Source organism: Eubalaena glacialis, chromosome 12 (assembly GCF_028564815.1).
Source record: "Eubalaena glacialis isolate mEubGla1 chromosome 12, mEubGla1.1.hap2.+ XY, whole genome shotgun sequence".
NCBI lineage: Eukaryota > Metazoa > Chordata > Mammalia > Artiodactyla > Balaenidae > Eubalaena > Eubalaena glacialis.
The window spans coordinates 43100180-43123048 of NC_083727.1; the positions used below are offsets into that span (position 1 = coordinate 43100180).

The 22869-nt window shown below is 35.3% G+C and overlaps 2 protein-coding genes across 3 annotated transcripts in view; one reads left to right on the forward strand and one right to left on the reverse strand.

Annotated features, from left to right (window-relative positions):
• The window catches only part of CEP85L (centrosomal protein 85 like), a 153590-nt gene that overhangs the window by 49949 nt on the left and 80772 nt on the right, over positions 1-22869 (forward strand). For both annotated transcript variants that reach the window (XM_061207074.1, XM_061207073.1), the window contains exon 3: positions 4876-5663. In XM_061207074.1, the coding sequence (XP_061063057.1) occupies positions 4876-5663 (788 nt within the window). The remainder of the gene's footprint in view (positions 1-4875; positions 5664-22869) is intronic.
• PLN (phospholamban) lies at positions 12591-21727 on the reverse strand. Its single transcript, XM_061207500.1, has 2 exons — positions 21691-21727; positions 12591-12846 (listed from the first exon to the last, which is right to left on the reverse strand). The coding sequence occupies exon 2, from the start codon at positions 12747-12749 to the stop codon at positions 12591-12593; it is 159 nt and encodes a 52-aa protein (XP_061063483.1). The 5' UTR covers positions 12750-12846; positions 21691-21727.

The following is a 22869-nucleotide window of genomic DNA, read 5'->3' on the forward strand; positions in this document are numbered from 1 at the left end:
CCCTCACTTTCAGTCTGTATGTGTCCCTAGGTCTGAAGTGGGTCTCTTGTAGGCAGCATATATACGGGTCTTGTTTTTGTATCCATTCAGCCAGTCTATGTCTTTTGGTTGGAGCATTTAATCCATTTACATTTAAGGTAGTTATCGATATGTATGTTCCTATTACCATTTTCTTAATTGTTTTGGGTTTGTTATTGTAGGTCTTTTCCTTCTCTTGTGTTTCCTGCCTAGAAAAGTTCCTTTAGCATTTGTTGTAAAGCTGGTTTGGTGGTGCTGAATTCTCTTAGCTTTTGCTTGTCTGTAAAGCTTTTAATTTCTCCATCGAATCTGAATGACATCCTTGCTGAGTAGAGTAATCTTGGTTGTAGGTTTTTCCCTTTCATCACTTTAAATATCTCCTGCCACTCCCTTCTGGCTTGCAGAGTTTCTCCTGAAAGATCAGCTGTTAACCTTATGGGGATTCCCTTGTATGTTATTTGTTGCTTTTCCCTTGCTGCTTTTAATATTTTTTCTTTGTATTTAATTTTTGATAGTTTGATTAATATGTGTCTTGGCATGTTTCTCCTTGGATTTATCCTGTATGGGACTCTCTGCGCTTCCTGGACTTGATGGATATTTCCTTTCCCATGTTAGGGAAGTTTTCAACTATAATCTCTTCAAGTATTATCTCAGTCCCTTTCTTTTTCTCTTCTTCTTCTGGGACCCCTATAATTCGAATGTTGGTGTGTTTAATGTTGTCCCAGAGGTCTCTGAGACTGTCCTCAATTCTTTTCATTCTTTTTTCTTTATTCTGCTCTGCGGTAGTTATTGCCACTATTTTATCTTCCAGGTCACTTATCTCTTCTTCTGCCTCAGTTATTCTGCTATTGATTCTCTCTAGAGAATTTTTAATTTCACTTATTGTGTTGTTCATCATTGTTTGTTTGCTCTTTAGTTCTTCTAGGTCCTTGTTAAACGTTTCTTGTATTTTCTCCATTCTATTTCCAAGATTTTGGATTATCTTTACTATCATTACTCTGAATTCTTTTTCAGGTAGACTGCCTATGTCCTCTTCATTTGTTTGGTCTGGTGGATTTTTGCCTTGCTTCTTCATCTGCTGTGTGTTTCTCTGTCTTCTCCTTTTGCTTAACTTACTGTGTTTGGGTCTCCTTTCGCAGGCTGCAGTTTTGTAGTTCCCATTGTTTTTGGTGTCTGCCTCCAGTGGGTAAGGTTGGTTCAGTGGGTTGTGTAGGCTTCCTGGTGGAGTGGACTGGTGCCTGTGTTCTGGTGGATGACGCTGGATCTTGTCTCTTTCTGGTGGGCAGGGCCACGTCCAGTGGTGTGTTTTGGGGTGTCGGTGAACTTATTATGATTTTAGGCAGTGGTCTCTTGCCTCTTAGGCAGCTCCAGACCTTTTCCCAGACTCCCTCCCGGCTAGCTGTGGCGCACTAGCCCACTTCAGGCTGCGTTCACACAGCCAGTCCCAGTCCTCTCCCTGGGATCTGACCTCCAAAGCCCGAGCCTGAGCTCCCAGACCCCGCCTGCCCCGGCAGGTAAGCAGACAAGCCTCTCAGGCTGGTGAGTGCTGGTCGGCACCGATCCTCTGTGTGGGAATCTCTCCGCTTTGCCCTCTGCACCCTTGTTGCTGTGCTCTCCTCTGTGGCTCTGAAGCTTCCCCCCCGCCATCTGCCCGTCTCTGCCAGTGAAGGGGCTTCCTAGTGTGTGGAAACTTTTCCTCCTTCACAGCTCCCTCCCAGAGGTGCAGGTCTTGTCCCTATTCTTGTCTCCATTTTTTCTTTTTTCTTTTTCCCTACCCAGGTATTTGGGGAGTTTCTTGCCTTTTGGGAAGTCTGAGGTCTTCTGCCAGCATTCAGTAGGTGTTTTGTAGGAGTTCTTCCACACGTAGATGTATTTTTGATGTATTTGCGGGGAGGAAGGTGATCTCCATGTCTTACTCCTCTGCCATCTTGAAGGTCCCCCGTAGCTATTTCAATGGTGTAATAATAGCGAACATTTTGCTTTTGTGCCTGGAATTCTTCTGAGTCCTTTACATGTATTATTTCATTTAATCTTCACTGTTGTCCTCTTTACTTTATGGATGAGGTAACTGTGATGCAAGAAGGTTAAATAACTTGTTTGAGCATGTGACTACTAAGTGGTAGAGCCAGGATTTGAATCTAAAAATGCTGATTTCAAAAATATTACACTTAGGGTTTACACTATCTTTACTTACACCTTTTTAAAAATGTAAAAGTCTGATAATTTTAAATTTGATATAAAACTCGTTTTTTGTTTATTCAAGAATTGAAGATATTTTTAAGAGGCTATGATGATTTTAATACAAATATTCCTTTAGGAATATTAACACAAACACACATATATAGATGTAGATATAGTGCTGTAATATATTAATACAAATATTCCATAGAATTTTGGGGTCATTTGTCCTATTTCTATTTAGAACTGACCTTCAGTAGCATATTCCTCTCTATTTCCTTCTTCTACTGATTACCATAATAATCCATTAATCTTCCTGCTGCCAATCATTTTGCATTAATTTGTCCTCAGCAGTTACTGGAATAATCATCTTAAGTACAGTTTTGGTCATATCACTTGCTCCTTTGTTTGGAAACCTTTGGTATGTCACATTTCTTGCTGAATGAAGGGTAGGCTGTTTCTGTAGCAGGGCATTTGAAGATTTGCACAGCTCTGCTTTACATTTACCTTTCAAGAATTATCTTGAGCAGCTTTTCTTGATACTTACTGCATACTGCAGATAAATGGGATAATTTGTTTTTCTTTTTTTAAAAAAAATTTTTATTTATTTATTTATGGCTGTGCTGGGTCTTCGTTTCTGTGCGAGGGCTTTCTCTAGTTGTGGCAAGCGGGGGCCACTCTTCATCGCGGTGTGCGGGCCTCTCACTATCGCGGCCTCTCTTGTTGTGGAGCACAGGCTCCAGACGCGCAGGCTCAGTAATTGTGGCTCATGGGCTTAGTTGCTCTGCGGCATGTGGGATCTTCCCAGACCAGGGCTTGAACCCGTGTCCCCTGCATTAGCAGGCAGATTCTCAACCACTGCGCCACCAGGGAAGCCCCTGTTTTTCTTCTTTTGAGGCCATATTCTCCTGGCTTCATACTTGGATCAGTTAGTGTTCTGAATCAGTAGAAGAAGCTGACTGGATGATTGAGCAGATGAGGAATTTATTTAAGGGCATTTGGTTAACTCAGAATTTTTGAGGAGGGCTGGAGAGCCAGGCTTAAGGTTAAGCTTCCAGGTAATATGCCTCAGTCACCTCTGAGAACTGGCACTCTCTGGCCCCACTGGAGGAAACCACCAGTGCTGCCCAACTGCTGCCACTTCTGGGACAGAACTTGGTTTGGCCACCTCTGCTGCTGTCATTGTTGGGGGCTAATGCCTCTGCTGTTGCCAAACGTGGTAGCTCCACACTGAGCCTGTTTTCTCATGTGACTCACTTCCAAACTGAAATCTTGTGCAGGTCCTTCTGAATGTCTGTATCATAGTTGCAGGGTATGTTGGGAATTTAAGGTCTAAAATTTATTTTGGGAGTTGGGCTTATAATGTGGGAATTTTCTTGAGTATGAAAAGGTTCTGGAGAAGCTGATGGGAAACTGTTATATGGTAAATGTCTACTATATTACTTTTTCATGTATTCTTTCATGTATAATGTTTTTCCGCTTTCATCTCCAGGTGAATAAATTCTGTGCAAAGACCTATTGGAATTCCATTTTTGAATTAGTTTGCCTGGGTTTTTCTCATCTGAATTTTCTTATGACTTTCTCAACATTTCTTTTTCCATTACTTTATTTCTTTAAAACAATATCAAAGCTCACAACTAATATTTAAATATATTCTGTTATGAGTAAAACAATATGGAAAGATACAGAAAAAACTGTAAAAGTTGCCTTTCACCACCCACCTCCTCTCCCCCTACATTTCAAATCGCTATCCCCTTTCTAGATATCATGTGATAAAAATGATAATCTTTGATTTTAATTTCGTATATTTGATGATAATTTGGCACTTGATAGTAAGTCCATTGAGTATAGAGGCCCTTATTTATCCTTTGGGCTTCCGTAGAGCCTACTACAGCTGTTCCTGTGTGTAGGATAGTATTATGTGAAGGCCTGACCTACAGCAGTAACTATGTAATCATTTTGGAAGTAAAAATGTACAACGTGGGGATTTAGTAAATGTGCAGAGAAAGATAGGAATCAAAGTAGACTCCAAGTGTTCTAGCTTGGGAAATATATTATTGATGATGCCATTAAGGGAGATTGGGAGTGTAGGAACTACTCTGTATCTGCAAATATATTGCTAGAACACTTTCGGATTATTTTCCATTATTGCAGGAGCACCTTTACCCATATTCTAATTTGAATTGTAGTTTGAGAGGTGCTAAAATGTTCATATTGGGCCTATATTTCCACAGTTGAGGAAAGACACTAAGAGATACGATTTTTTAATAAAGTTGTGTCTGAGGCTTCAGTGATAGATCATGAAAAAGACCTTTCAATGGGGAGATGGATTTTTCTTTTAAGGCACAATACTTAGATTAAATATCATGAATATAAACCTGTTTTCCAGTCATTTTTCATCTGTAAGTAGATGGCAGATGAGCATATATTTTGTTATGTATCCATTTTTAGAAAATGATATTTGAAAGTATGTTTGATTTGTTTCAGATAAACTTAAAGGAATAATAATAATAATAGTAACAATAATAAGCCCCTCATTTTGATAAAAGTGCCTCTGAAAAACTTGTGCTGGGAAACCATGTTCAGATTTTTGTTTTGGCATTTTGCATTTTGCCTCTTTTTTTTTTTTTTTTTTTTTCTGTTAATTACAACTAATTTGGCATTCTTTTTTCTTTCCAGATCATTCAACTTCAAGTGGCACATTATCTTTTAAGCCTAGTCGATCATTGGTTACTCTTCCTACTGCCCATGTCATGCCATCTAACTCCAGCGCTTCAGTTTCCAAACATAGGGAATCATTGACATCAGATGGCTCAAAATGGAGTATAAGCCTTATGCAAACATTGGGAAACCACAGTAGGGGGGAGCAGGACTCTTCACTAGACATGAAGGACTTCCGGCCTCTCCGGAAATGGTCATCTTTATCCAAACTCACTGTCCCAGGTAACTGCAGCCAGGGTGGCATTGTGCACACAGAACAGTCAAGGAGAGGTTTAGAAAAGACAGGGAGAGACAAGGCTTTAACATCACAACTAAGGACAATTGGACCTAGCTGTTTACATGACAGTATGGAGATGCTTAAGCTAGAGGACAAGGAAATAAATAAAACACGACCATCAACTCTGGACAACAAATATAAATTTGAGAGCTGCAGCAAAGAGGACTTTAGAGCTTCTTCCTCCATTCCTAGGAGACAGGCCTTAGACATGACATATAGTGCCTTACCTGAAAGCAAGCCCATTATGACAAGCTCAGAGGCTTTTGAACCGCCGAAATATTTAATGCTTGGTCAACAAGCAGTAGGTGGAGTTCCCATTCAGCCTTCTGTGAGGACGCAGATGTGGCTTACTGAGCAGTTGCGGACAAACCCTTTGGAAGGTAGAACTACAGAGGACTCTCACAGTGTAGCTCCTTGGCAGCAGCAGCAAATTGAAGGGTTTCGACAAGAAAGTGAAACACCAATGCAGGTAAGGCTCAAAGTCTAGTGTTTGCTTCCCTCCAGTGGATGTTATGAGTACAAGCGCACTTGAAGTAAGCATATGACAGTGTGTCCATAGGCACAGATTGTTTTGCTTTTCCTTTCCCCTGCAGGATAATAAGCATAAATGTTATGAACTCTAAAAGTATTGCGTTGGTAAACAAAGCTTAAAAAATATTTGAGATTAACACGGAAAACTTGAAACCTGTACCTGCCTTGGCCTTTATTTTCCTTCTCATTTGTTAAATGGGCATAAACATAAACAAAGCAAAAAATACTCAATTCTGTTTCAATACTTGAAACAGAAACAGAGGAGCTGGCATGGTATAATAGAAAGAACATTAACTTGGGTGTATGAAGGCTTGGATTTTGTTTTATCAGATTCAGAGTCTGGATGATTCTCTACCTGTCACTTAATACTTAGTATCTCTGGGCCTGAGTTTTTCTTTCTTCCCTTTTTTTCTTTTTTTCCTAAATTGAGATATAATTGACATATAACATATTAGCTTCAGGTATATAACATAATGATTCAATATATGTATATATTGTAAAATGATCACCACAGTAACTCTAGTTAACATCCAACACCATACGTAGTTACAAAATTTTTTTCCTTGTAATAAGAACTTTTAAGATCTACTCTTAGCAACTTTCAGATATACAATACAGCATTATTCGCTATAATCACTATGCTGTACATTGTATCCCTGTGACTTTTTTATTTTATAACAAAGTTTGTGCCTTTTGATCTCCTTCATCCATTTACCCACCCTCCAGCCCGAGCCTCTGGCAGCCACCAATCTGTTCTCTGTATATATGATTGTGATTTTTTGTTTGCTTGTTTTAAAAACATAATTGTCTTTCTCTGTCTGACTTATTTCACTTAGCATAATGCTTTCAGGGTCCATCCATGTTGTCACAAATGGCAAGATTTCCTTTTTATGGATGAATAACATTCCATTGTTTATTGTAATATTCCATACACACACACACACACACACACACACACACACACACACACACATATATGGCACATTTTCTTTATTCATTCATCTACTGATGGGTAATTAGGTTGCTTCCTTGTCTTGGCTATTGTCAGTAAAGCTGAAATGAACATAGGGGTGCATATATATCTTTTCGAGTTTGTGTTTTCATTTTCTTCAGATGAATACCCAGAAGTGGAATTGCTGGATCATATGGTAGTTCTCTTTTTAATTTCTGAGGAACCTCCATACTGTTTTCCATAGTGGCTGCACCAGTTTACATTCCCACCAACGTGTACAGGTTTCTTTTTTCCCTACATTCTTGTCAACACTTGGTATTTCTTGTCTTTTTGATAATAGCCATTCTGATAGGTGTGAGGTGATATCTCATTGTGATTTTGATTTGAATTTCCCTGATGATTAGTGATGTTGAGCACCTTTTCATGTACCTGTTTGCCATATATATGTTTCTTCTTGGTTTCTACATCTATAAAATGAGAAGATGTAACTAAAGTCATTTATAAAGCTTTGGTAGTGGTTGGTATGTATTTAGGTTTATAAAATAGATGTGCTTTTTTTTTAAAATTAAATTGGATGTCAGGATTTATTAATCATTTTAAGGAAAGCACTTTGCGATAATATTACATAAAAGAAAAATGGTGTGTACCCCCTAATGTAACATGTAAATGTTTAAATTTCTTGATCTGGAAATGTTTTCTATTCCATGGTAATTTTCTACAGCTCATTTTAACTGGGAAACCAATTATCTGTAGAATTTTTCATAAATTCTATCATCCAATTTTTTTTCTATTGCCAGAATTTTCTGAAACAAAGTAGTTCCATCGAAAACTGTAAAATTTCCCTAGAGCAAAAACTTAAAATTACTAATCGTTACAATTACTAATAAAAAAATAACAAAGATTAAAGGAATATATTCTATGAAAGGATAAGGAAATCACTTATCTAGGAACCTCACAAATCTGAGTGCAGCTCCAAAACATACGCATAACCTAATGTGCTACATTCACAGGAGAACCCTTAACACATCACATGTGCCTTCTTTACTCTTGTTTTGGACATAGTTCTTATCATCTTGATTATATATATTTAAATTGCATAACCAAACAGAAGTATCATTATGATGTGTGAATTACAAATCAGAAAAGAGCAATTTAACCAGATTTATTTGTGATTTATCTATTCAAGCAGTTGAAAGATAGGAGACCTAATTTATCAAATACTACCATATTTTAGTTCTCAGGTGCTTGTGATTATAGGAGAGCAGGGTTCAAGTAGTTGTTTCTGCAGCTGGTGTCTTTACACAGAAGTGGAGCGGCCTGGGGTGGTGAGGGTAGGGGCTGAATGTTCTGCTCCAACCTGCAGAACAGTAGGTGCGATAGGGAGGTAACTGCGAGAGTTGAGTGAATTTAAAGGAATAAGTACTAATTCATTTCTTCTTCCATTCTGGTGGGAGGACCCGCTTCTGTAATCAAAGTTTTCCCCGACCTTGAAGCAGTGCAGAGAGGGTAGGGAGCTTGGAGGTGCTTTGTGGAGAAAACTTATTTTTAAATCTTCTTGGTGCGTGGTACAGGAAGAAGGCTATAAGGGACAAAATTTGCTTGTGCTTGGAAAGCCCTACTTTTTGATCAACCTTCTTTGGGATGGTCTCTTTATAGTGCTTTTAAGTTTCATAGTAGAAAGGTGAAACCAGGTAAGGAAAACCTAGACACTTTAATTGCAGTGTTTAAATGACCGCTTCTCTTCTAATTCTCTTGGACTACTACAGAAAAAAAATTCTTAAATACCTTCTCCTTGGAGCCTCTAAATACTGTATTTTAAAAGCTCTCATCTTTGTCTTTTCTTAAGTCTCTTTAAAAACAGTGATTTCCTTTTAGTCTAATTTTTGCATAAAGGGAAGAGGCTTAATTTTAAAAGCTCTCATCTTTGTCTTTTCTTAAGTCTCTTTAAAAACAGTGATTTCCTTTTAGTCTAATTTTTGCATAAAGGGAAGAGGCTTAATAATAATTATCCCATCTCATAAATTGTGAGAATGTGTATGATTTTCAAGGACAACTGTTTGTCACTGTGAAGAAAAAAAAAAACCACAAAACTATTTACAACAAAGAAAAGGAATTTGGCTGAGAGTCACAATCTAACATCACCATAAATTTATCTAGAACTTTGTAGCTGTCAGAGTGTTTTATCTCAATTGATCCTCAGAACCTCCTTTCTCCCTTTACACCCTCAAAAGTTTAGTATTGTAACATGGAAGTGTCACTCCTCTTAGAACTCAGTTCTAAATAATTACTGAGCCAGCCTCACAGTCTTATGTGCATGGTGTTCTTTGATTCCCATGGTTTCCTATTAAATCAGCTAGAATGTAGGTGGTGTGGAACTCTGACGTGTTTTCCCTTGTGAATGAAGAGAAGCCATCAATGCCCTCAGTTGATTAGAGTATAAGCCTCCGTGTGCAACGTCCACCACAGTCTTTGGTTCGTTCCTCTGTTCTACATTTGCTGCTCTCTTTCCACCTTCCCCAAAAGCTGTCTAACCCTACACGGACTATGACATAAGAGAAAAACAAACAGCAAAGTCTTATCATCTTCTCTTTGGAAAGACTTTCCCATTCCAGGACCCTTTTGCATTTCCCTTTTGGGGTGGGATGAGAAGGGATTGGAGGATGCATATTTCTACACACAGCAGTGTCCATTGGATCCCTATAAGCTCACAGTGGACCCCCCAGACAGAAGTGAAGAAGTGTTCTCTTTATTGACAAAGTAGTTCTTCTTTTCTCTTATATTCTGTAGGATGTTTCTGAGTTCTGGGTTGCAATCTTTAAGAGGAGGAAGATAAAATTTTGTGCTTGTTTTAACCAAGGAGAGGCTTGATCAGCCAGGATATTGGCACCTAATGATTTCAACGTATTTTACTGGAAGATTTCTCCTATATAAATAAAAAATATAAATATTTGGTAGAATGACTTAAAGCTAAATGACTTGCTTTTTGTCTAACATCACATATGAATGAAAGGTTTTATTTTTAATGTGAGAGCATTTTGTGTATTCTATTACATTCTCTGAAAAGAAAGTTTTCGTGTTTTTATTCTTATTTTTGCACCCTGTTTTGTTTTTAACTTTTTACTGTTTAATATAATATAGCACAACTGCGTTGAAAGATGTGGACACTGTGACACTCTCAATAGATAGGATATGACATTCACTAGGTAACTAAAATGCATATACTTGATTTTTGTATACATGTTTTAATGAATAAACTTATTAATGTGTTTGGCTTTTTTCAATCTGTCATCTTTTCTATATAGCATTGGCATATAATTTTTAGACATTTTAAAGTGTGCTGTTACTTAGAAGAAGAGCAAATGTTTTTTGAAATTTTACCATTTTCTCACTTTTCCAGAAGACTCAAATAATCAAAGGATAAGTAGCTTCTAGACAGGAGGAAATTCATTGTTTTATGTAGGTCTGCCCTCTTGTGTCTGTACTAGGAAATCTTGATCTTATTTTATTTGGGGAAAGTCACTGAAAACAACCTACAGAATCAAAACTGCTTATAATTAGATTGTTTTATGGTCATATCAATCATGAGCAATTTCACTGAGTTCAAGAAGGTTCATTTTAATTTAGGTGATTTGCATTAAATAAACATTTTGGACCAGATAAAATAAAAAAGACAACATTAAACATTTAAGAATTAGTTCAGTTTTGGTACCCTGTAAAGTAAGATTAGAGTTTATTCTACAGTAGAAAGTATTTGAGCATTTGGTATTTAAAAATGTTTAAATACATAGTTCATTATATCTTACTCTTTACACATCATGATAAACAGAATAAATAAGTTGCATTTAAAGAATGGGTTTTTGTTTTACAGTATAATCTAAGGTACAATATTCTGTAATCCTCAAGTATAAGGTTTTAATTTCTGTTAAAGGCAGAATGAAAAACAAAACAATTCTTTATTTCTGTTTGACTTAGGAAAAACTCCATAACCTCACAGCTTATGGTTTGCAGTTGATGTTGTAATGAGCAACATAATGAAAAGGATAGAATTTATTATTGCAAAATTTCCACTTATTTTTTAAGATCATTGCAGCTAATTACAGAACTTGGTTATTTTTTTCATGGGTTATTATTGACACCAGTGAAGTGAATGCATTACTTCTTGTTTATAAGCTCTTCTAGTTGATGTTAGGGATATCCAACCCATAGATGAGGTTTCACTGAAGAAATCCCTCTGTTAGTAAGAAACCCCTTTTCCCTCTGTTCTCAGATATCAGTGAACCAAAATTATCCCCCTTCCTATCTCCAGTACCCCTCAGGGATTCAGAAAAAACTTAAAAGCAATATTTCCTTCACTATTTTCTTAGTAGCACTTGTGTTACAAACCAAGGTCAACACTGACTTTTCCAATTCTTTTAGTAACCATATTTTGCCAAATCATATAGGAAATTACATATTTTCTACTCCTTTAATAGTTACTATATCAGTAGTATGTCTTGAACGTAAGTTAAAATTAACGGATTGTGCAATATAGTTGTAAACCATTTTAGACTTAATTTTAAACTGAGTCAATTTAAATTACCAAATTTTGGTGAATATATTTTCCAAACCAGTTTTTACTTCTATTGTTTAATTTGTTGGAAGATATTTGATATTTTTAAATGACTAGAGGGGAAACTGGAAATGTATTCAGCAAGAAAATCGTTGTAGATTAGTATTGCTGGATCTATAATTTAGCGTAGTTGAATGGCCTACCAAATATGTATTTACCATCTGGGTGATAGATTAAGGAAAACAGCTAAGCCCTATCATAAACAATAGTGGGATTAAAAAGTTCATTTCAAAATTTAATCAAAGAATTTGTTAATTTTGGAGAGATAGTTAAAAATTTTATTTTTTTAATGCTTGAAATAATATTTTTTCTTTTATTCTTTTCCTTGCCTACATTGAGTGTGAGATTAGAACAGAAGACAACCTGTGAAATCATTCTAATGTCTTAAAATTTCATGATTCCAGAGATACAGTGTGGCAGTTATGTGCTCTAACTCAGATAATTAGCTATAGTGCCTTAAATTAAGGTTGATTCTGTTCTAGTAGTGTATTAGTATTTATGGCTAATCACAATGTCAGATGTTAAATTAACCAGCAGTTCTTGTCTATTGATCATAAAGCCCTAGAGAGAACAGATTTACAGTTTACCTACACGTGCTAAAATTCTGTAATTCTTTGAAAAAATTAGTTAAATTTTACTTATGTAAGGGTATGGTCTTGCTTTTTTTAACTTGATTCTCATAAACTTAAAATATTAGGGTAGTATAGAAAAAACATAATTTCTATTTTAGAATGTAGGTTCTGATAGAATTACTACAAAGACTTCTGTATGATGATAGTAAAGATAACAGATGTGAGGGCTGTTTCAAATGATGACATTTCATTTGAATGATTATTTTGATATACTTGGTGAAGACCTGAAAAATACTTCATAAACATCAAAGAGGCTTTTACAGTACAGTATAAATTATATTTACCCCCAAAGAGTGAAGCTACTGCTTTATATAGGAAGTGAACTTGTTAGCAGTGCAGCTTCAAAACTAAACCCCTAGTTCCTCCTTAGGAAAGATTTGGGATAGAAACTTATAAGCTCTTTTGAGAAAATTAGCAGTTACATTATGCACACTTACATTATAGTCATTTTAAAGTTAATTTTTAAAAATAAAGCCCTTTTTATGTTTACAACATCCAGCAGATGAATACATTTGCTAACAATTTGTTTTGTTCCAAATCTTGACCTTTTCACAAAGAAATTCTTCTACTTAGGAAGTGGTCTCTTATGTAGTATTGTTTTCCCTTCTTCATGGGATGATAGATTTTAAGCTGATGGTGATAAGTTGCAGCACTGGAGATTGCAGCAGAACTTCAGAGAAGCATCACGATGATGCAAATCAGCAAGAGACATATTAAGATGAGACAGAAATTGACAAATAGGTTCTGGAGATTTTGACGTGCGTGTTGAGGCATTTCAATGGTTGAAGCTCTTCTTATAGCAGAGCGAGTGAGGTATTGGACTTTATCCATGACACCAGGAAGGCAGGAAGCCTGAAGTTTTAAACGGTCAAGAGAAAGATAAAAAGCTGCCAGCCAAGTGTGAGATCACTATCTTCTTTTAGGTTGCCTGGAATGTAAAAATAGAAAATGGATTAGCATGATATGTGTAACCTATCCTCTGAACAGGTAAAACGCAGTTTTGCATTAATCCCTCTTCCTCAACATTATTTGTATTTATGACATCAAATATCTCTATAGTCTGTGTGTGTGTTGCTCTGTCTCTGTCAGTCTGTTTTGGTGATGGTCACCATGATGTCTTGTATTTGGGGTGTAATAACTTTAGTCTTTGCCTCCTCCTCTCAAAATGACTGGACGTATAGTTTGGTTAGGGTGCAGCTTGTTTTGGGCTATTCCCTTGGGCAAAAGTTCTTACATATAGTTTATTTTTTTAAATTTATTTATTTTTGGCTGTGTTGGGTCTTTGTCGCTGTGTGCGGGCTTTCTTTTAGTTGTGGCGAGTGGGGGCTACTCTTTGTTGCGGTGTGCGGGCTTCTCATTGCAGTGTCTTCTCTTTTTTGCGGAGCACGGGCTCTAGGCCTGTGTGCTGCAGTAGTTGTGGCACGTGGGCTCAGTAGTTGTGGCTCGCAGTCTCAGTAGTTGTGGCTTGCAGGCTCAGTAGTTGTGGTGCACGGGCTTAGTTGCTCCGTGGCATGTGGGATCTTCCTGGACCAGGGCTCGAACCCGTGCCCCCTGCATTGACAGGCAGGTTCTTAAGCTCTGCACCACCAGGGAAGTCCTTACATATAGTTTTATTAAGGCTGTTTCTCTGTGAGCATAATTGTTGTGAACATTAGTATATAAATAGCTCCAGAGCAAGTCTTATAATAAGAAATGCATGCATTAAATTATTCTCTGGATGTTGATTTCACTCCAGAATAAAATAGTTCAATGAGCAGTGTTTTACCAGAACTATAGATTCAAATGTTTCTCATTCCTTTTTATGATTTTATAGCTTTGTAGAATATGCTGTTTTAAGTAACTTTTTAACAAGATGATATTAAGTACTGAAGGCTGTCAAGACTCAGAAGGCATAGTAATAAAATTATCATTATCTTACTGTCGACCACAGACAGTTGCTATTTGCAAAGGACCTGTACTTAAGAACAGCGTTTCCATTTGTTTTCTTTCAGAGCTCCCACAAGCTATTCTGCCTAATTAATTAATTAGTTGCTGCCTAATCAATTATCTGTGCTAATTAATTAACAAAACAAAACTTAAAACAACAGATCATTGTAGAAAATTAGATATAGATTAAAAATTAGCTGTGAGTTAACTGCCCAGAGATAATAGCTATTAACATTTGGTGATATTTGTTGTCAATCAGGATACGTCTATGTAAATTTTGAAATAAGAAAAATTAGAAATGGAATTAAAAAAATAACCGTAATTAACTGCCAAAGATAATAGCTGTTAACATTTGTTGATATATCACTGCTAATCAAGATATTACTACCTTACCCCAGCTGCCTGATTTCATTTTCTCTCTAGTGGCTATATATCTCATGAAAACCCATCTCAACCTTCAGCTGTATTTCTGAGAGAGACTAGTGCTGAAGACAGCAGAGGGAAGAACTGAAAGAATGAGGAAGGGGAAGATATATATTAGGACTGATCAGTTAGAACTCCTCATTTATTGTTACAAAGAAACCATGTGGTATATGGTGGTTAGATTCTATATAATTTCAGCACTTCAACTTGGCTCTATTTTTTTTTTTTTTAACATCTTTGTTGGAGTATAATTGCTTTACAATGGTGTGTTAGTTTCTTCTGTATAACAGTGAATCAGCTATATGTATACATATATCCCCATATCTCCTCCCTCTTGTGTCTCCCTCCCACCCTCCCTATCCCACCCCTCTAGGTGGTCACAAAGCACCGAGCTGATCTCCCTGTGCTATGCAGCTGCTTCCCACTAGCTGTCTATTTTACATTTGGTAGTATATATATATGTTTGAATTATGGGCTTTCATTTGGCTGAAGACTCTGGTCTCCTTCATAGTATTGGCCTATAGTGAGGAGATCCAAAAAACCAACTTAAGTCAAACTTCATTCTTTCAAAGAGTTGGTAACAAACTGTGTTTCTCTAGCGCATATATATATATATATATATGTCTTTAGCATATATTCTTCATTCTCCAACACAAGTGGCTGTTACTAATATAAAATGACAGCATAAGCTTGGTATAAATTTAATTTAATTACTTTTTTTTTAATTCCTCAGGTAAAATACTACAGAAATAAAGGGATTTTCTTTTGTTCCTTAAGAAGAAGCATCCTTTAAGTTGTTTCGGCTTATATTTGTTTATTATAGATATAGTGGATTTATACTGTTGGGTAATTGTGGAGAAGGTTTTCTTTATTACTTTATTATATAAATCTGACTAATCTCTTTATATAACAGAGTACAACTAAGAAGGTTGTAAAGAATTAGCATTGATAATTCCTATTTAAACTTAATTTTTGTGAAGTTTCAGGACTTAAATGGTATGAAAGGTCTAAATTTTAAAATTATTGTGAGATATAACATGGAAAAGGAAGAGCAGGCCAGTTATTCATCATGAAGCATATACAAGAGTCACTCCCTACCCTGACACTGGTGAGTGGTACTTGAGTCACATGAAACATGTCACCTTTCCATAAATACTTCATTCCCTTTTATGATTCTGTCCTTTGCACATGTTGTTCTGGCTCTGCCTGGAATGTCTTCCCTCCCCCTGCCTCTACCTTTGATTCTTTGCCAGGCAAACTTCAGTTAATCCTTAAGGCCCAGTTTAAATATCACTTCCTAATGAAACCTTCCATTACTCGTTAAGGCAGAATTGGTTATCACCTCTGTTGGGTTTTAGTAGGGCTCTGGTATTACCTGTATCAAGATATGGCTATCGGGCTGTGCTGTAATTTTGATTTACATGCCTGTGCCCCCAACTAGAATTCTAGTTCGTGGGTATAAGAAATCACGTGTTTATTTTGTATTCTAGTACTTAGTGCAAAATTAGTACCATTTGAACAAGTCAGTGAAGTTGAACAAGGGTTTTTATGATTTACTTTAATATTTTTAGAAAATTATTAATGATCAAAGATAATGCTGTGATTAACAGATTAACCATGTAAAAAATAGAATTTGATAGTTAAACACATAATCTCCAATATTCTTCTCAAGTCTCTTTCTTTTTGTTAGCCTGAACTGGGCTTTGTACAAGTGGGTATTTGGTGTTTGTGAAATACAAAGAGGTGTGCCCTAAATAGATGAGCTATCTAATGATGAATATACAATCTAATGAATAGATTTTAAAGATGATCTCATAATACTTCAGCCAACTATTGTTGGAAAAGGATAGTTTGTTCCTGGAGACAAATTGATTATAAAGGAGACAACCAAAGATACTGTCTTATTTCTTGTCAAACTTAGAAATATAATTCTAAAGTGATTTGTAGTCCCTTTATAACCTTGTGCTAAAACCAAAACAAATCTACTTTACATGCTGAAATGTTAGCTATATGCATGCAATTTATTGGGCCCAATTTATTTTACAGTGGTACAATTTGAAATGTGTTGAGTCCTAATTCTGCTGAACTTCCAAAGTCTGTATGATAATAATTAAGCCAAAATTCATCCCTACAAGATGGGGCTTCCAGTCATATGTTGAGAATTGAAAAACTGTGGGAACAGCACAGTCCTATTTTTAGAGTTGTCTGTGACCTTTACTACATCACAATTTATAGCATGGTTGTCAGGTGTTTATCTTTTTCTTTTTTCCTCCTCTGTGGTCACAACCATCCTATGAGTTTAAAACTCCTGCAGTCTTTTTTCTTCTCTTTCTTAGAGCCAAGCTGTTAATGCAGTAGTATTTGGTGGAGAGCCTAGAAAATTAGTTTCACTGTATTTTCATTTAATTTAATCTTTTAGAGCATTCTTTTGGGATAGTCAGAAATAGATTGTGTTGGGGTATTCTGAACTTACATCTGGCCTAAACAGCCAAGGAGACTGAAATTAGCTCTACCCGCCCCCCAACACCCCCCCGGGGGGGGGCTTTTTAAAAGGATGACAGTTATGTAAATTAAGTGTTTAGGGCAAGAGGAGTAAGGATACTTTGAACATTAATTCACCATCCGGGCCCTAGTATCAGAATATTGAAAATATGAAAGATGCTTTGATAGGAATTTGGTTGTAGATGTGCCAGATCCCTGTCTCTTGAGTTACATGTAAGAGGCAGAAAAGTACCCACAGAGTATCTTGTATGTCTGTGGGCACTGTGATTATTCTAATTTTTGGAAGGATGGGAAGAATAACCCTTTACTGTTCTTTGTAGGATTTATAAAGCCTTTGCTTGTCCACTTTTCCTCTTTTGCTCAAAAAGATGAAATTGGGAAGTAAATACAGTCAAGTTCAAGATAGTATTGTGTTTTTTTGAAGTGGAAGAAGGAGAGACCAAACTACAGGCGACTCTAATCCTTCAACAGATATCATGTGCCATGTTAGGCAACATTTTGGGTGCAAGGTACCTTGTCAGCTTCTGCAGTAGTTCTCACTTTGTCTGCATTGATTTCTATTTCTTAAGGTAACATCAGACACATTCTTGTGCAAAAGGAACCTAAGTAGACTTTTGCAAACTTTTGGTGTCTGCTTTATGACTTGCTGGACAATTGATACCTTAACGATGTTGTATACGCTGAGCAGTAATCCCCACGTGTAATTTAAGCACTTTCAGTGCTTTGCAGAATTTACTGAACTTCAGTTTTTTTTCAGTACGCCCTCTGCTGAAACCATAAATTCCTTAGATTCTTTATTTGTGGTATTCAGAATTTTGCTTCCCTTTAATTTTTATCTGCTTGTTTATGCTTTTAGTAAAATAAACATGGACATATTTTGCTAGTAAATTCAAGTAATACACATCTAAGACTACAGTCTGACAGATCATTCTTTGAAAAATTTTTCCCATTAGGTTGGTTCAGAAGATTAGAATTCTCTATAGATTTGAGTTACAGGACTTGTCTATATTAGGATTATTGGGGGGGTGTTATTTTTTCCTACTCTTTGCTGTCATTTTTGCAGATAATCCAGAAGCGATTGTGTATGCATCTTTTTTGTTGTGGTTGTTGAATTAAATCAGGACAGTTCATCATTAGATTTGTCATCAGTCTGTTGGCATCCAAAAGTTCACTTTGGTAGAATCATTTTCCTTTTGAGATTGCCTAATGCTAATAAACTTGGAAGTTATTTTGTGTCAGCAACTTTCCAGAGCTTTGTTGGTCCACACTGGCTATTTGAAAGAATCTTCAAGCTGCTTCTGCCTGGTTATGAAAAGAATTGTGTAAACATATAAAAATCAACATATTCTCAACCCCTAAATTGACCCCATAATGAATTGTTTCCCTCAGTTCAAAGCTCTGCCTTTAGGAAAATTCATTAAACAGCAGCATACAGATTTTCTCTTTGAAATTGGCACACTGCTGTTGGTAGTCCGTGGGCTTGTCTTTATTGTCTGTTTATTATGCTAAGATTAATTTATTTGCAATTAAAATATTCTTTTTAACCTTCAGATTCTTCTTGGGGGGAAAAGCATGTGAGGAGGAAGTGTAGAGGATGTTTTAAGGAAAATGAATGCCAGTTAAATATATCCCCACTAATGTGGGTAAGTTGGTCCTCCCCTCCCCCCCTGTTTTGGAGAGACCTGAAGGTGAAATACATTTTAAAAAGCACTAGAGGTCCTCAGTTGACTACAAGTTTACTGGGGTGGAGATGTACACCCAGGCCTCATTTTCTTGTGTTTCTCTGGTAATACATGCTTCAGAATTATGTAGGGTAAGAACATTGATGTACTATTTCTGGAAATGTTCAAAGAGACTACATATTATCTGATTTAGGTCACTGCAATTTAGAAACATCACTTCCTTGATTTCTAACCTTTAGGTTTTCTTCTTTGCTGGTGTGATCAGTACTGTGTTAATTAACAGTTTAGATGAAAGTTAGTGATTTTCATAGCATAAATAAAGCAAGATTGCTCTATTCAAGCACTTCAGAACAAATGGGGTTGAATATTTTAAATGGTAGAATGTGAGGAGGTCAGAAATGAAACTGAGGAAAGCCAAGGATTTAATATGGAACTGGAATAAAATACGAAAGTGTGGTTTTTGTTTATGCAAGTATTCTCCTATCTCCAATTAATTAGTGAGATTAAGAAACAGTACATAACAAAATGTAATTTTTTGAAAAGTTTTGAGGAGAAATTAACCTGAATTTTAGGTATCAAAGCTAAAGATTAAAGACATGAGTATTTTAGCAATGAAACAAATTAAATAAAAAGAAACTTTAATTTGTGCATGTTATTGTTCTTTAAAATCTGTGCAGTTAGTTTCAGTTTTGTCTTCCAGGGTGAATTGCTTAATAACTGAGGACGTCTATAACTTTCTTATATCCCTGGCTTTGAAAGTGATCAGGAGAATATTATAAGGCTATTAAGGACATCATACCTCATGCATAAATTTAACTTTAAATGAAATGGAGTGGTTTTAAATTAAAATAGAAGTTTGTATCCTCTAACTTTGCCTTTTAGAGTGCCATTTGAGGACTTTCAATTTACTTTGTTTTGCCAATGTCATGATTTATTTTTAAGCCATGTTGATCAGTGGATGAGATGTGTGTGTGGTTTAGAGTCATGAAATCTTGGCTCTTGCCAAGCCTCCACCATTTCCTAGCTCTGTGACCTTGGGCAGTTCACCTTTTTGCATCTGTTCCTAAACTGTAAAATAGAGATGGAGTGTCAAACATATAGGGATTTAAGAGGATCAAATGAAATATTTGTATATGGTGCATTTAGAAAATTGTTCAAGAATAGAGAAGGAAGTTTTAATTGCCCTCTTTATTTCTAGGATTGGTAATAAATATACAGTCTAATTTAGGTACTCTAATTTTTACATTTAATTTTTACTTAAAACTTTAATACATGACACAGTTAATATTTTACCTAATACATTTAATACATTAAAATTTTAATTCTTCTGGGGAACTATTTTGTTTATGTAAATATTCTATGTCCAATTAATTAGTGAGATTAAGAAATAATATCAATAAGTAACCCAATGCAATTTTTTCTGGAATATTATTTTCCTTTATGTCCACTGAAATACTGTTAAAATAATTTTGATACTTGAGTTTTAGGAAATGATAGTGACATGACTCCTCTTAGAGTACTCTGGCTCTTTCATGTGTTTTTAAGACTTAATCAATTTTTCATAATTTAAACATCTTTCACATTTCTTCCATTTTATTTCATCAGACACTTTTTTTTTCTTTTAAGCACTTAGTTTTAAACCACATGAAACAAAGACAGTACTTAAATTTCACCTTATGAAAGAGATGAACTAGTTGGGACATTATGTCTGGCACTAGGGCATTATGTTTCAAATTTGAATAACAGTCACTGTAACTATGTAATTTCCGGTAATCTGGACACACGAAGGATAACTTTAATAGCAGAATTTCTGCTCTTTCTAGAAATTAACAACTTCGTGGAGCAGTATGTGATGTGAAATTTTGGTACTATAAAAGAATTCATGAACATCTCATTTGAAGTGTGAGAATGTAATTTGATAGATATTTGAGTAAAAATGCATAAATCTGCATATAAAACACCTGCACTGAGTGACTCTTGTGTAATATCAAAGGAAAAACATTTTATGAATATGAAGATACTTAGAGGCAGTTAGGGTGCCTCAGTGGTAGACAAAAATTAGAAATGCTTTTGCATGCCTCAAGGAAAGCTGCTTAAGGAATTATACAAAGTTCTTATCTATAAAAAGCAGTAGAGTTAACATTTGTCATAAGAACTTAGAATTCTAGAGGTAAATTTTATTTTGACATATATATAAAAATAAAAATAATGAAATAAAATCAATGTAGTATCTTTTATGCCCTGACTGAAAGTTAAGAATGAAAACACATTTCATATATTAAATTGAGGATAAAGAGTAGAGTAGAATTTAAACAGAAGTTATAAAATTTATGGTGGCATCTCCATTCCTGGGCATTTTTTCATCCTCATCCCCACCTTCCAAATACAAGAGAGGAAACTGAGGAACACTGGAGGATAGTAACTTGATAAAAGTATATTCATTAATAGGCAGAATAAACATTCATTTGATCAAATTCACTCAAATGAGACACTTAGGAATATTTGTGCTACCAAAATAACGTCTCTTTATTTTTAAAATAAAGAAATTAATGTTCTGTAACCTTAGAAAGAATTTTACATGTTTTTGACAAGTGTTTTGAAATGCCCAAACTTGTTATTTATGATATAATATTGAATTTAATATAAATAACTCAATTTATTAAAAGCTTGGATTTTTTAATAGAAGTTGACTGGACTTAGTTCGTGCTATATGTTCTTAAACTCCACTTCATTAATATTCCCTGTAAAGAATCATAATGATAATATTGGAGTAGTCATGCCAGTAACAAAACTGTTCTTAGTATTCCGGATGTAAGCAGACAGCTCAGTCCTACCCTACTTCTCAGCAGAGTAACACATAACAAAATGAAACCATTATTTTTGCATGGAGAAATCAAATCACCACTAGTACCAAACATGGTAACATTATTGAAAGATATTTTAATCGGCAGAAATTTACTTTTGAAGAGCAAAATAAAAGTGAAGGTTAAATTAAAATGACAAACCAACAACCAGGACCAAAGATGAATGCTATCTTTATCATTTCTAGGTTAAGTCTTATTCTTACTATCACTGAATGGATAAGCATTTATTTAGAAATTAAGCTTTATGTCAATCAGACATGTTATTATCTAACTTTGAACTGAAGTTTATAAAATATGATTAACTTTTTAAAAAGTTCAGTAAGTTTGAGTTATAGAAAGTAAGAATTGCCATAATCAGTGAAATCTGTTTCTTACCTTGGCTGTTGTGATGATCACAATATAGAATATTGTAAGTTGTATGAAGTATTATCCGGCGTTTAGCTGGAAAGTTTTCTGACTGTTAACAGAGTTATGGGAACAATTGAAGTAGGTGGAGGAGAAAAAGTGTTCTAGGGAGGTCTTATGATGTCACGCAGGAATTCTGAAGTTATGATTGGTTAGCCATAGTCTTATCACAACCAAACTTTTTAGAATGTCATTTATCTTAACCTTAGGTATGGAAAGGTCATTAACACTTTGTGCCTGTTGTTCTTTATTTTAAAAAGTATATGGGAGATAAGTGAAAAAGTAAGTTCAGAGTGGTAGAAAGCTCTTTTTTAGAGGTTCATGCATCTTCAGGCTTAGAAGTGATTGTAAACTGAGGGTGATAATGTTGAAGAACTAAAATAAAGTAATAGGAATTTTAATAGAATGAGAATAATAATATTGGCTTAAGCCAAACAACTTTCATTGAGTTTGTTGTTGCTGTCGCTTTAATACTGCAGCTTCATAATGTTAGCTTCTAGCAAGACAGTAATTAAACATTGTCACAGAATCAAATTTTATACCTTTTCCTGACTTATTTTCTTCTTTTCTCATACCTACATGTGTATGGGGGAGAGAGTATGTGTGAGAAAGCCAGGCTGAGAAATCTGATTTTGGTTTTAAAAATTTTGTGTTTTCTCAGTTAGGGCTTTAACAACATTTTTATGAATAGTAATTCTCATTTGAACTGATAGATTTCACCCCAAGAAAAGTTGCTGTTTACACATTTAAGTACTTAGGATTTTTTAACAGCTACATTAAATTACCATAAAATCTTACTAAAATTCCAATAAGCTGACAGTATCAAGAGTAACTTTCTAGCAAGAAAGAAATAATCACAAATCACTAATCAGTGGCATCCTAGTTAGTGATACTTTATTGACAATAGGTGTGCATGTGTTTGGAAATTTAGTACTTCTGAAAGGGTGTGCCTCATTTAATGCAGTAGTTGTTTTCCTGAAAATTACTGTGTAAATGAAATTTTAGTAAATGGAATGATGTTTTGAACTTCCGAGAACAGAAAAGAATTCCTTTGACAAGCCAGGCATCATTTTCCTGTTTTTTCTGATTTTTTTGTTTATATATTAGATTTACTTAAATCACCACACCTCCAGATTCTAATTCTTAAAT

Coding starts and splice junctions, on each gene's coding strand:
- PLN (XM_061207500.1), bottom strand. CDS start 12,749: ATGGATAAAGTCCAATACCTCACTCGCTCTGCTATAAGAAGAGCTTCA.